At 40.0% G+C, this 15,325-nt stretch overlaps 1 protein-coding gene across 2 annotated transcripts; it reads right to left on the bottom strand.

The window, feature by feature from the left end:
* Positions 1–8,694: 8,694 nt before the first annotated feature.
* Positions 8,695–15,051, bottom strand: LOC120654825. 2 transcript variants are annotated; one of them, XM_039932487.1, is made up of 19 exons: positions 14,425–15,051; positions 14,251–14,313; positions 14,076–14,129; positions 13,244–13,897; positions 12,804–12,977; positions 12,275–12,680; positions 12,057–12,163; positions 11,837–11,944; positions 11,677–11,725; positions 11,487–11,558; positions 11,082–11,356; positions 10,886–10,987; positions 10,378–10,754; positions 10,094–10,271; positions 9,902–10,000; positions 9,603–9,734; positions 9,387–9,493; positions 9,049–9,264; positions 8,695–8,938 (listed from the first exon to the last, which is right to left on the bottom strand). In XM_039932487.1, the coding sequence occupies exons 1-18, from the start codon at positions 14,569–14,571 to the stop codon at positions 9,084–9,086; spliced, it is 3,285 nt and encodes a 1,094-aa protein (XP_039788421.1). In that variant the 5' UTR covers positions 14,572–15,051; the 3' UTR covers positions 8,695–8,938; positions 9,049–9,083. The 2 variants fall into 2 exon arrangements, with proteins under 2 accessions (XP_039788421.1, XP_039788422.1); XM_039932488.1 differs by having other exon boundaries at positions 9,387–9,454.
* Positions 15,052–15,325: the final 274 nt, after the last annotated feature.

Raw genomic sequence — 15,325 nt, 5'->3', positions numbered from 1 at the left:
GGGGGCGGCGGCGGTGACGTGGGCTGCGGGGACACGTGGGCCGCCGCGGGCCAAGCGAAAATGCGGGAAATGTTGATCTCGTGGATTTTTCGGGAGGTGGGGGCCCACGTGCCGACGCCGGGTCATGTGAGCCGTGGGGCCCGCGCACGGTCATCTCGGAGCACAAAGAGAAGCGGGTGTGATCACTAGTCATGGCCGCCGGGGATTAGGTCATTTGACAGGCAAAGTTCTGATAATCCCTGTACGGAGAAGCTATTACTAAATCATGAGCATCCCTGCTCTGCTTATCGCCGCGTGTACATGCCAGACCAGCTCGATGACTTTTTGCTTATGATAATTAAATTTCCTACTTTATTTTCCCGGCACGGTAGAGCCTGGCTTAACCTTAACGCTCAAGCTAACCTAGCTGAAAGATCACAGTGATTTCCCAAGCTAAGTAACCTGCTCGAGTGATAAGCGGCTGTGATCTTTCTAATAAGTGCACGATGAGTTCGGGCAGGGAGATAGTAGTATTACCGCCTCCCGGTCACGGGTTCCGCAAGAGACAAGAATGAGCTTTATGGCGGGAGCGGTTTGACGTTGCCACCGTGGCCCGGGCAGTCAAAAGTAATTAGTTTTAAAAGTTGGCCTTAATGAATGCGCTAGCACCCGATTAACCACATCTCGCGCTCGTCATTAACGCGTGACGAGATAGCGCACGTCGCTGCCGATCCACGTCCGTCTCGCTGGCCTTGCCTTCTCGCTTCGGAGACCACCAGCGGCGCTAGCTGCGGCGACGTGCAGGTGCAGCGCGCGAAATGTCAGGAATAGCCTCGGCGCGTCTAAATCATCCTTGCTGCATCAACTTTTCCTAGTCCACGGCGCCTCGTGCTTAATTGCTCCGGCGTGTATATACTCCCCCTGTCACAAAAGGAATGTAAATCTCGCTTCTCGAGAAGTCAAACACTTTTAATTTCGATTAAGTTTATACAAAAAAATTACTAATATTTGTGTCTCCCAATTGATGTAGTATAGAAATATATTACATGATTAATCTAAAAATACTTATGTTGTAATATATATATTAGTACTATTTTGTATAAATTCGATCAAAATTAAAATTATTTGACTTCTCGGAAAACGAGATTTATATTTTTTTTTAGGATGGAAGGAATATACATCTACCCCGTGGGTTTAAAAGCCAAATGCTGACGTCAACGACGATGGGTTCGGAGATGGACTCACTCTCGAACGTTTTGCATGTAATTTAAGCCACAAATGTGCAAAAGCGGGTGGTGTAGTACAATTATAGCCAAGTAGATTTGCTGGGCATATATCTTTATTTTCAAGATTTAATGTAGAAATTACAACGAGATGCATGTAGTTGCTTCATCTCAAGTTAAGGTGATACGATGTTTCGAAGATATTAATATGACTATAGAAGTAACGTGTTCATAAGATCAGTGTGCAAGTATGTGAGCTCCAGCATCTTTTTTTTTCGCGGGAAAGCTCCAGCACCTCTTCTTGAAAAAAAATATATTACTACTTTTTTCGAATAATAACCTACTACTACTAATTAGCCATTTCTTATCCCATATCGTAGTATGAAAAATTCAACCCACGAATGAACTTTCGAGAAGAGACGAAAACAGTTTTGCATTGCAGACACGTCAAGCCATAATAGTAATACCCCGCGATCGCGTGTAGTTGAGTAGCCGGCACCGTACGTCGACCGGGTCGGCGATCTAACGTACGCTTCGTGCCGCACGAAAGACAAACCGCCCAAAACTTGTCCATCCGTGGGAAAAAAATCTCCCTCGAACAGACGAAAAGGATTCGATGCTGCCGCGCAAGCCGCCGTGGCCGACAGGCTGCCTCGTCCCTAGCGCGAGGGACGCCCGCCGCCCGACCAGGCCGGCCGGCGGCGACACCGATCTCTGGAATCACCCGGCGCTGAGGCCGCGCGGCGCCGCCGGGCTGGCGGCCGGAGCCGATCGAGCGCGCGCGCAAGTTGAGTAGTTGACGACGACGCGGCCGGCGTGCGCGGCGCGGGGCGGCGTCGCGTGACCTGCCGCCGAGGGCAGCCGGGACGGGGACTTGGGGGAGGGGCAGGGGCAGGACGGTCATCCGGGCGCGGGTGACGAACGGGATGCCGTCATATCCCGCGGGGTTTGACGGCGACAGCGGCGCGGCGATCCGGTGCGGGCATGTGGCCGTGTCGCTTTGCCGAATCGAGCATGTCCAGCTGCGTCTTGGCTGCAGCTGCTGTTCTAGTTGGTAGCCGCTTCTGCGAGGCGAGCATCTCCATCTCCACTCCACGGGGGGGCACACCATTAGCCAGTGCGGCCAAATGATCTCCGACGCTTCTGTAGCCAACAAACATTTTAAATTCAAAGTTCGGATCGGTCGTTTCGGATTTTGTTAGTTAAACGGCATTGTCTTAATGATTTGAGATTCCGTGTCCCGGACGCAGATAAACGAGCGTGTTTCCCCTTTGGACCTACCTACGCGTTGATCGCATCGGCATCGCAAAGCCAATCATACTAGTGTAGTTCCTACTAATTTTGAGCTGCATTTGTTTTTTTAGGGAATTATGAGCTCGAGTTGGAATCGTACTATTCGAGTGCAATGTGCATGTGGACCAGTTCCTTGATGTACTTCTGATTTGGTTGTTTAGATCAAGTATTATGGCTGGTTGTAAGCCGGCTGAATCACCGCTGGCGGAGAGAAAGCGCCGAGCAGACGTCTCCCGAAACGACGACTTCAAGCGGTCACATACGCGCGTAGAGCCCTCTTATTTGTTGGCTTATCTACTGTTGCGTTCCCTACTTATTTGTTGCATGTGTTGCTCCAAAGGTATGGATGCAGCTGCCATATTAATTGGAATCCACGCTGAAGTAGTATTTCGCGGGTAAGCGACATGTATCATTGCTCTTGGTCTTAGGAGGGCATCTCTCAAACGGTTTCGGTGAAGTTAAATTTACTAAAGTAAAAAAAAAGGATCTGTCTACCTGTAACTCGTGCAATTTAAGACTCACCATCACTCGGGCAATATGTTGTACCCCAGCACCTGAATTTGGTTTCCAGAAAATTCGAGTGATGGACCCAAATCAATCACTTGAATATATAAACCACCCGATTAGAGATTAACGGCTCTTAAAAAACACATCATATATCCATTACAAAAAAATGGAACAAAAAAGCATGTATCAAAATAAAACATATATTACAGATTAACCTCAAAAAAGAAAATTACAATTTGATACTGAAAAAATCACAGTAGCCTTTGCCATGTAAAATTGGGTGTAAACAAGTGTAAAACAGTAAATGAATAGATGCTGAGGCCCAAATGAACAGTGAAAACATCCGCCCATCCTCAAAACGGAGGCAACCACGAAATAGGGGAGGTGTGGGAACTAAGGCAGGGGTTTAAGGCCCATAAAAAACAAAAACCCAGGCCCAAAAAAATGGCAGCCCATAAAAAAAGAGAAGTGATGCACAAAAAGTGGAAAAAGGCACTAGGCAGACTTCCCAACTTGGCGTGCAAGAAAGCTCAAAGCCAGATCACCTCGAAGCCGATGGAATAGATCGGGGGAAGAACACCTCGAGGGCAGGGGCGCAAAAAAACCCAATGGAGAATAACCGAGTGGAGGATAGCTGGGGAAGAGTACATACCAACAATCAACAGTGTGGGGGTGCATCAACAAATTTCCAGGTGAAACACTTGATTGCTCTTTTCAGATTGCAAATTTCGTGATCATCCTGTGAAGGGCGCTGCAAGATTAGTATACAGACAAAAAGTTTTCATATCGTACCACACATGCACAAGATTAGATCAAAGAAAACTTTGAATATGCACGCCAACAAAATAGCAGCATTGAAAAATCCCCAGCATAATTGATATTTCGAGATGCTAATTTCTGTAGTGGGGGGCATAGACTATTAAATCTGGTACAAACATGCATTCTAGGATGGGCATATTGTAGACTAGACAAAAAGACATCTTAAGTTGCATACTTCACAGTTCAATTATGCTGAAAATACAGTAGACTTTAGCACAAAATTACAGTGGCCAAAAATTACAGTAGACTTAGCACAAATTACAGTGGAGTCAGTCATGTAAAAAAAGTGGAATGAAACTGTAAATACAATATATTTCATTGTAATGCATGCATTAGCTCATACGTTTCTGATTACCGAATGTTTCATACAAAAAATCTTTTCCAAAGAGAGAGACTCCACTACAGCCACTTTTTGAAAATGCAAAACTTTGAAAAAAACCATACTGAAAGTACATGCAGCTGCAAAATCCAAAATATGGAGGTACAAAAAAACTTGTAGATGGTGTTTTCCAACTTCAGATCACACAGTGAACATCCATATGCTGGTTATGTGTTTTTACAGTTCGATATATCTGAATTTACAGCTATGATGGTCATGTAAATACAATATATTCCATATGTAAAAACCAGAAAAGAAAATAATGATTGATATATAAGTATATCCATATTCAGATACGAAAAAGTTATGATCCCTGAGCATAATTTAAGTATCTTTTTTGTATAGGGCGGACAAGATCAGCTAACACTGGAAAACCTGACAGAGAAAAAGGGATATGAATTATCGCTCGAGCAGCAGACCCAATTGCAGATGTCAAATTTACCAGCAAATCAACTTCTACAGGTGACTTGTGTGGTGTATAGTCAAAAAATAGACTTGTGTGGTGTATAGTCAAAAAATAGAAACACATTGATTCAGGCTCAAGTCTGGAGGTCTTTTCGAAAAAAAACTGATGAATCAATTTTTGATATACAGATGATCAATTATGATGGGATGCCTGGATTCAATGATTACTTCAATACCATTATTTCTAACAGCTGCCCGGTGAGTGTGAAAAAAATATAGAAATGAAAAAGGATATTAACAGCACACGGAGCTTATGAAAAAAATATACACATGCACGTACACATGCACATATGTATGTATATACTGCACCAATTGAACCACAAAACTTGTGTTGCAGGGCGCATACACAGGGCTTTTGTTTGAGCAGATTAAAAACTCGCAAGAACAAGACATCGAACCGAAGACACAACAGATAGATTCAGGTTTGGTAGGCAAGCTCAACGCTGGATATAATTATGAGGTAAAAATATTACATACTGCAGATCACAAAAACTATTGCTTATATGTATGTGTCCAGAAAAGGTATTAATTAATGTTATCCAAATTTGGGAGCAGGAATTTGCGGCTAAACATTGCCATCCAAATTTGGTACCAACTTTTCAATGGGTTCAATGAGTGGAGGGCAAAAAAGTCAAGATAACGTGGGCTCACACACAGAGCAACATTGCGCAAACCTAGAGGTTAATATATATATGACATGAAAAAAATATTCATCTTTGCAGACATTTTTTTTAAAAAAGAAAGACATACCTTTTGCAGGGTACTGTGTCGGAAACTTATGACTTTGAGCGACATGAGGAAGCAATATTTGAAGATTCAGCAAACTGCCTGGTGGATATTGAAGCACAACAAAAGAAGGTAAAAAAATAAACAGATTGAAAAATGGGAAATGTGATGAAAAAGAATACATAATCTGTATGATGCATGTTGCAAAAAAAGATTGGTCAGACACATTAAATCCCGCAAAATGAAAAATATTTTTAGATGACCCAAATATTTTACAATAACAAATAATCCCTCCCCCCTTTTGGGAAATGCAGGTTATGTCTGGAGATGATGAAACAGGCAATGACCACACTAACTGGAGAGAGGATATATTCCAAGGTATGCAGGTACAACAGGTACGCAGGGCAGAAAAAAAATGCTAAAGCCACCCCCCTCTCCCCACTCCACCCCGCTCATAGAAAACATGTATTAAAAAATATTGATTCACATATATCAGTTTGATTGAGGGGGGAGGGGGGAGGCCCTGCCAGTATATATGTATGTGCAAAATTTGAAGAAGCTATAATAATGCAGATTGAACCAATTGGAGGCGCTGCTGAAGAGGAATATTCAGAAGTTGCAACACCCGCAGAATTACATACAGATGATGATGTCAATATAGGAAGCCAGGAACTTACTGAGGGTCAAATTGAGGATTTTATTCGCTGTGAGCAGCAAGCAGCATCAGAGGGCAACAATGCAGATACAGATAGCAAATACACACCGCAGATTGGGATGGAATTCCGGGATAGGAATGATGCACATCATTTCTTCAGCTTTTACGGGTTCCTTGCTGGGTTTGGGGTAGTGACAACACACACTGTGAGAACTACAAGTAAAAAAAGGAATGGTGAGATTGTCAAAGTTGAAATGAAATGCCACCGCTATGGGAAAGAACCTAAGCAGCAAATCAAAGATTTGGAGCAGGGTGTTGAAGAACCAACTACTGAAAAAGGGGCAAAAAGAAAGACAAATGTTCAAGTTAGGACAGATTGCCCAGTTGTGATGGTAGTTAAGGAGATTAAAGGTATATGGAAAGTAATCCGGCTAGACCTGGACCACAACCATGAACTTAGTCCTGGTAACAGAGATCAACTATTCGGCGGGAGGAAGTACATGACAGATGCTGAGAAATCAATGATAAGGACATTGAATGACAATAATATACCAACCAGGAAAATGATAGCAATACTATCATATCTAAGGGGAGGGCTACTTGCGCTGCCATACAAAAATAAAGATGTATCAAACTTCAGGACTAAGATTAACAGAGAGATCACTGGTAATGACATGACGAAAGCCTTGGAGTACTTCCGGAATAGAAAATCTGAAGATCCTTCATTCTACTACAAATTTGATGTTGATGATAACATGAAGGTTAGAAACTTATTTTGGAGAGAGGGGTCTTCACTGAAATATTATGCAGAGTATGGGGATTGTGTTAGTTTTGATACTACATATATGACAAACAAATATAATCTTCCATTTGCACCATTTTGTGGAGTGACTGGGCATGGTCACACCTACATGTTTGGGTGTGCATTCATGTCCGATGAGAAGATAGAAACATTTGTCTGGATTTTTGAAACATTTCTGGAATCAATGGGAGGGAAACACCCAAAATCGATAATCACAGATCAGGATAAAGCTATGCGAGCAGCTATAAAACAGGTGATGCCTGATGCAAGACACAAGAATTGTTTCTTCCACATTAAATACAAGTGCTACAACAAGAACGGGCGTTGCTTTGCAGCAAAAGAAGGTTTGCAAGAAGAGTTTGAAGATGTAATCAACTACTCTTTAACAATACATGAATTTGAGCACCTCTGGCAGAAAATGATTGCAGATAAAGGCCTAGAGAACAACAAATACTTCACAAAGATGTGGGAAAATAGAGAGAGGTTCATACCTGTGTACTTCAAGGATGACTTCTTTCCTTTCCTGCAAAGCACATCAAGAAGTGAGGGGACAAATGCAAGAGTGAAAGAGAATGTTGGGCCTACTTATAGTGTGATAAGTTTCTTAAAGGAATTCCAAAGGCTGGTGGATGCGACAAATATCAAAGAAGATATAGCAGACAACCAAAGCAGGGAGAAACGGCCTAAAGAATTGATGTATGGTTACAATGTGGAAAAGCAGGCTATTGAGTTATATAACAGGAATATATTTCAAAAATTCCAATACCAACTACAACAAACAGAAAGATTGAAGTATAAGGAAATAGAGGAAGGCAAATGCTTTGAGGTTTGGCCAAAAAATAACCAAATATATAAACCATATAGAATGAGGAAATATATTGTGCTGACCGATCTGACAAAAGGCAAAGAAGAATTCAGTTGTATTTGTGGCAAATTTAATAAGGATGGCATCCTATGTTCGCATATACTGAAAATTATAGTTGAGGAAGATATCAGTGAGATACCGGAGAAGTATATTATCAACCGCTGGAGGAAGAAGGACAGGAAAATGAACTTACCAATGCCAGAGATTGTTCCCAAGACGCATGAAATGTTAAGATACAACATACTTTCAAGAAAAGCTGCAATGTTAACCTCAAAAGGGTCAAAGATGGAGGAAACGATGGAATACCTGAAAGAAGAATTTGACAGATTAGACACAATGCTTGATTTGTTGCTATCTACAACAAATACAGGGGGTGAAGTGGGATCATCAAGTGTGCAAGGCAGTGGGACTGTGGGGCAAGGTAGCTCAGCAAACTTACTTGAACTTGCAGACCTCCATGACCCAGATTGGGTGAAGCAAAAAGGCAGACCAGCATTACCCACAAGGCTGAAGCCGCTTATAGAAGAGATAAGACGGAAAATGGCAAAAGAAGAAAAGAAGAAACAAAACAAAAAGAAAAATGCAGCAGGTAGGGGGTTGCGCAAAAAGATTTAGTTACATAACGCTAGGAAATCTATTTTGTATACATTTAAATACATCATAACCTGATTATGTTGGACAGGTTTGGATGATAAAAGCAAGAAGAACATGAGAGAGAGGGCGTCGGATGGGGCAGAAGGTGGAAAAATAAGGAAGAAAGATAATATAACGCCTCATATATAGAAAAACAAAACTGATGTTGCCTATAAATTTGTCTTTTACAGGTCAAAGTGGGAACCCAAAAAAGAAGGTAAAAAGAACACAGCAAGATACATCACTAGGCGGCAGAAAGAAAAAGCTCATTGCAAAAAGAGAGTGACCAGCTGAGAAAGAAGAAAGATTGAAAAGGCCTTGGAGGGAATAAGAGAAAAGATGAAGGCATTATTCTTGTCAAAGATACTAGATACGATGTAAAAAAGTGACATAAGTTCTGTTTGGTATTACATGAGTATTCTATAGCACGGGAGAGTATTAACCTTGCACAGACTATTACAATATCATTTCCTACGGATAAAGAAGCACTATACGTAGACTACTATGTCATATCCTCTTGCATAGAAAAAAAAACACATTCTTTCTGGTTTATGTATATGCAGAACTTGAACTTGATATTTTCAATGGGAGCCTGCAGACAAAAAAAGAAGAAAAACATTAGCAATTTTTGTCACGTGTGAGAAAAGGAAAAAAGGTAAGAAAAAGCATACAACAGGGGGTTGATTGTGGTCAGAATAACACCTGACATGTGCCAAATAATCGTGTTAGATGAAGCCTCAATTGCTATATTCAATGACGCGATTTTTGTTTCCAGAATTTCCAGGGAGGAACAGCAGATCATTAGCAAATTTGACTCTGATGATGTTGATATCTGACGAGTCAAATATGTTACGCATCACTGTCCTGGGTGACTTCCAGTGCTCAAGGAACATCATTGTGTAGATGCCAGAATCAAAACTGCATGGGGGGCACACGGGAAAAATAAAAAAAAGTACCAGTAAATAAAATACAGTTTTTTGAAAGACAACCAGTAAGGAGGTTATGAAAAAATGGGGGCTGAAAACATCAAAGTAACTAGCCTATTTTCCAGTGGTTGGTGAGGGACATCAGGATACAAAAGCTCGTATTTGCCAAAACCCATATCAACCTGCACATAATTATCCCAATGGACTTGAAAGGATGTGATCTGCAAGATAAAAGGATAAAATGAAAAAAAAACATTATGCAGCTGTAATCAGCATTCACCATGGTGTTTCCTCAAAATAAAGAATGGAAAATATAGGTAGATAGCTAACCAGTCTGTCTCTGACAATTTCATGAAACTCATGATCTTTTTGATATAATGAGTCCAGGAAAACAAATTTGCGATCCTTTATGTCAACGACAAAGACAAACCAGTGCTCGTTGAAGAAAATGGGAAAAAACAGCTGTACCAAAACAACAAAAAAGGGGGTGGTTCAATATTAAAACCCAGAAATATACAGTGGTCATTACTCGGTTTTACAGTTGTGTGTGTATAATAGTTACAGTATTGGTCAGCATTTAAAAATAGAATAATAAGAGTGTAAAACACTGGTCAATAAAAATCACATACATTGTTGCAATAATTGAGAGGCCTGCTCCTAGATGATCGCTTGAAAGAACGTGCCAAAACTTCTTGATTAGCTTCATCAATATCCTTTAACAAATTCTCCTAGGTAAGAAAAATATATATTCTATATAAAACGCTGGATAAAATTGTGGATAAAACTGCATAAAAAATGCATTTTTAATCATTGTTGCGTACCCCAGTGTTAGCAAAGAAATAATGTGACTTTGATACATCAGGTGGCGCATTGGGCTTTATGTACAAGCCATAGCAGAAAGCTGAAATCACAAAAGGATTAACTGTCCCCCCGGGCTTCAAAGACTCTCCAAGAGACCAAAATGTGCAACAAACTTTACCAATGCTGACTACATCCTCACTAAAGAATAAAAAAACAAATTAAAAAATAACCAGGGGAAATGTGTTGAATAAAGAGAAGTATTTAAAAGGAACATGATACTAATGAGCCGTGAGATACAACTTACTTGCTATACTCAGAAGTTGCCAAATTACATATTGCTTGATAATTTTTCATCTCAGATTTGGAAACAGTAATCTTTGGCTTTGCAATTTCGAAATCTCCATTAAAAAGAAAACCAGGCTTCACAACTCTTCTAGGGCCATGTACTGGCATTTTACCACCAGTGGAAGAATCTCTTTGGTGATAGGTGGGCAACATAGACAAGGAACTCCCTGAGCCAAGATCACAGAAAGCAGTAGTAGCGGCTTGCTTGGGTGGGGGCAAACTAGGTGCATCAGACATGCGAAATCTTTTGTTGTAAATTAGATCAGACTGTCTTGCCATCTGAAGAGCAGATTGGGAGAAACTGGTTTGGCCCAAAACTTCAATGTCGGGAGAATCCTGCAAACAAAGGATCCATGGAAAAGAAAAGGGTGATGTTCAAAAAGGGCTATTGGAAAAAGGAAAAGGACAAAGGCTACTGATGTTTATATAAAATCAAATCAGCAACAAAAACAAAAAGGTGTGCATACACTTAGGTCCAGTACTTTTGCTGCTGAAAAGGTCACATTACGGCTGGAGATTGGGGCTTCACGCTTCTTGGGCAACTTTGGTGTAACTCTGGGTGGAGATTTCTAGAAACATATAAAGGTAAAAGAATGTGTCAGTGAAATTAAAAATAGTAAAACTGAAGAAGGTGAATGAAACAAACGGTTTGTGAAGATGAACCTTCTGAACAATAGATCTACGATTGACAGGGCACGGCTCAGGTGAATATGAATCGGGTACAAACTCTACATCGTCTTGAAGCATAATGACATCTGTAGGATTATCGCGGCTGCGGCTGCTGGGGGGTGACTTGGGTGTATGCTCAGCAGCAATAGCATCAACATTGGTAATGTCACCGAAGGGCTTCCTAATAGAGTGAGGGGCATCTGGTTGAGGCTGGGTGGATGGGTTTGCATTGCTGCCCGTTTTAGCCTTCATACTCATAATAAAAGGATCTGAAACACGTTTGACAAAAATACATATGTAAAAAGCATGCAGCAAAAAAACATTAGTAATAAAAGGAAAACATATATAAAATTATTTCACATGAATCATATAATGATGGAGAGAAAAAAGATGGCTCACGATTTGGGGGGTATCCACTTGGAGGGCATACAAATTTATTGGTAGTTAACTTAGAAGAAGCGGACATTGGGGCTGCAAGGAGAGGAAAAAAGAAGGAGAAGGGGGGAGCCAACAATTAAGTACTAGATAAAAAAAAACATTGATTTTTGAGCCAAAAAAATAATGGAAAAAGCATGTACAACACACATACTGTTTTTGGCCAACTTTTCCAAAATCCTGTTGGCACGTTCCTGATTCAACTATTTTGATGAAAAAGGTCACAATAAAAACCATTAGAACAAAAAAGAATTGTTTTAGTTCTATAAAAATATTGCAATTAAAATATGAAAAAATGTAATAACATAACATACCACTGAGGAATTGTAGTTAGAGCAAGATGGAACCAAGTCATTGTGTGTGTGATGATAATGATGTGTCCTTGTATCTTTCTCACTGGATGGGTGGTTATATGGGGAGATCTAAAAAAGAAAGAAAAATATTAGGAAGTATAACCAGGTGGGTTTGGGTTGCAAAAACAAAAAATCTAGAAAAATAAAAAGAAACCTGAATGTAGAAAAAACAGAAGCAAACCTTTTCCAAAGAAGTCACGTTACGGGGGGTTGCCTGGGCGCCAAAATCATGAGAATATCCAAACGAATTGCCAGCGGAATGATCAAATGCAGGTGTGTCTCCTGGAACTATTTTAAAAAAGAAAATAGAACACTTGAAAAAAATGTATCACAAAAACATCGGGGCTGTTGAGGCACATGAACAAAAAGAAATGTGTGTAGGAAAAAAGGTATTGTTGCCTGGGTGATCAATGTTTTGATGGCCTGCAGGGGAATCCTTATTATCAGCAGCTGAAGGTGTCACATTTGTGGATATATCATGAGCAACATTTCTGTCATAGCTGCCATCAGCATCACCAATTATCTTCATGACATCCAAAACTAATTCCTTCGATCTATGATCAATATTAGATGCATGTCTCAACAGCTTAGAGAACATCACCACCAAATGCTCTGGTAGGCTGGCCAAAGCAGTAACATCCAGATCCAATCTAAGACCAGAATTGAAACAATGATTCTCTATTGCCTTGCAGATATCATTCTTCAAAACAATGGGCAGCTTGTTCCTTGAAACTGAATCAAGTTTGTCCCTAAACTCAACATTAAGAGCTACATGCTGTGAGCTAGTGTCATGAAGATGAAGATTCTGGGCAGGTTTTGATGTATCAGCAACAAAGGAAAAAAGAAAAACTATTTAGAAGAAAGAGTACAAAAAAATAAGAAGAATAAAGCAAGAAAACTGATATCGATAGGATTGAGAGGGGAAAACCTTAGAGTAGCAGGTATCACTGAAATCCAGGACAGGGCGAAACCCATAAGAACCATTGGGCTTCAGGTCGAGATCTGAGTATGTCTTTAACATGTTCCCTTTCCAAACACAAATCCGGGGCAATGTGTTAGGTAGACGGCGAGGGCCAAAGTCAACAAAGTCCAAGTACATAACCTGGAAAAAAGAGTGTATAAATTACAGTTCTTTTGGGAGGGATAAGCATTGCCAAAAAATGAAGTCATATGAAATTGCAGTATTGATAGCATAAAATTCACAGTTTTGTATATTTTGGGTAATACAGTAGTGAAATAGCATGTAAAAAATAGAGAGAGCATGATGCAGCATTAAGAGAGAAAAAGGGTGCCCCAAGCAAAAACACTAGACTATATGCTCATTAACAAAAATAAAAAAAGATAAACTTACTAAAGAAATAAACTTACAGCAAGGTAGTAGAGACATCCAGCAAGAGTGCGATTGTCTTTGACCCTAGAAGGTTTAGATTTTTTGAACAATTTGACACCATCAAGTAGCCAATCCAAGACATATCCACACCAGTCAAACTCTTTCACTCTTTTGATATCACCAAAAATACCAAAATACTTAGGGCTTGGGGTTGATGAAGAGTTTGCACACAAAAAACTACTTAAAGCAACAATGATGAAACAGACAAAGAGATCCTCATCAGACAACGTTCCTCCTTCCTTGACCAGCTTGTTAGAAAAGAAAGTCACTGGCGGTATAGAACTCTTTTGGAACTTGTTTAAAACAAATTCTTTCCCGCAGACAGTGTCGGAAGGAAATGGATCGCCGCCAAGAGGGATACCAAGCACATAGTGAACAGATTCCTTGGTCAATGATATAATTTTGCCATCAACAACTATATCTCCCGACTTGTAGTCAACCACATTAGCTACCCACTTTGCAAATTTGTTAGGGACGAAGCACTTGTCAAAATTCAACAGGGAACCAAACCCATAGCTCTCAATGACTTCTCTCTGTCTGGGGTTTAGAGAATCCAAAATAGAAGAAAAAGCTGTGACAGAAAATCGGGTGAAAGCGTCTTTGGGTTTGTGGTCAGGCTTAGACTTGTTGTTCTACACGAAAATAATAATGGGCTTAAGTTAGGAAAACGCAAAACAAAGACATGATAGTGGGCTTAAAAATTGGAAGTAATCAAAACAAGAACATGATAACGGGGCTTAAAAAATAGATAAAGCAAAACAAGAACATGAGAAGGCAAAAAACAGGGAGTACATAAAATGAAAAAAATACCTCAAGGGTTACAGACAACTTGAGTTTCCTTTTCAATTCTTTAAGCCTTTCATACTGTTGAACGTGAAAAAACAAAAATATTGACAGGCACATTAGTGAAGAGACAAATAGAAAAAAGACGGACAATATGCAGAACATAAAAGGGGGCGAGGGGGGGTCCAGTTTTAAAACTTACATCTATTAAAACTTCCTTGTACAGTTTTCGCTGCAAAGCTTGGTCATCACTAGAGGATGATCCCTGAATCATTTAGATTAAAAAAATGCATGAAAATAAGAAACTAGGCATGTACCAAGTAAAAATGGGAATGAAAGGGAAATTAGAAATATATAAATTGGCAGACACGCTAACTTCACTTTGAGCGGGATCACCATCAGGCTCGGACAGTCCAGCGCCATCAGAATCGGACGAACATTCATCAATGGGGGCGTCATCAACTTCTTCTCCTATGTTACTCATACCATAATCAGGTAGCTCTCTGCGTCTTCTAGTAGCCATCTAATAGACATGTATAAAAATTGATACATGACACCAACTCAGAACTTACAGTGGAGCAGAGCGGTGCAATTAAAACATTGTCATAGTGTATTTAAAAGAAGGAAAAAAATACACATGGTATAAAACTTGCAAAAATAGATTGCTTATCTAGTCATTGTATTCTGAGAATAAAATGTGTGGTAAATTAAAAGTAAAAGCAGTTACATAGATATTATCAATGTCTGCCCCTTTGGAAAATACATTATATTTGTTTGTAGTACTAGCAGTATCAAAGGGCAAAAAAAAGTGGAATAAAAACTATTACTGCAACCCCCCCTTCTAAGATTAGAACCACCCCTGACGAGACCAAAAATCCCCTACTAGACCATACAAGAATGCGAGGTGTATCTTGCACATGAAACCACATCAAAACATAACTTGGGTCTTAAGTGAATCCTGAATGTATAGATGATAGAAGTTCAGATTATTTCTATGGGGCAATTGACCACTAGCAGAGCAAGTAAATTGATTAAGAGATCAGAGCAAGAATTACTTCACTATTGCATTTGATATTCTAATACAGAAATAAAAAGAATAGCCCATGCAAATATTAAAACCAAGCTGTGCACTAACTACTGAATTCCAACATTTAGCTGCAATAATTTTATTTCCATTTCGTAGAGAACACACACTGTACTGTAGCAAACTCATACCATTCCCAATCAATTTTCATTTCTCACAGTATACACATTGTAGCAAATAACTATGTCCTAAG

Source organism: Panicum virgatum, chromosome 1N (genome assembly GCF_016808335.1).
Source record: "Panicum virgatum strain AP13 chromosome 1N, P.virgatum_v5, whole genome shotgun sequence".
Lineage (NCBI taxonomy): Eukaryota > Viridiplantae > Streptophyta > Magnoliopsida > Poales > Poaceae > Panicum > Panicum virgatum.
Note: the sequence above shows the minus strand (reverse complement) of the source record. Positions and strands in the feature narration are given on the sequence as shown.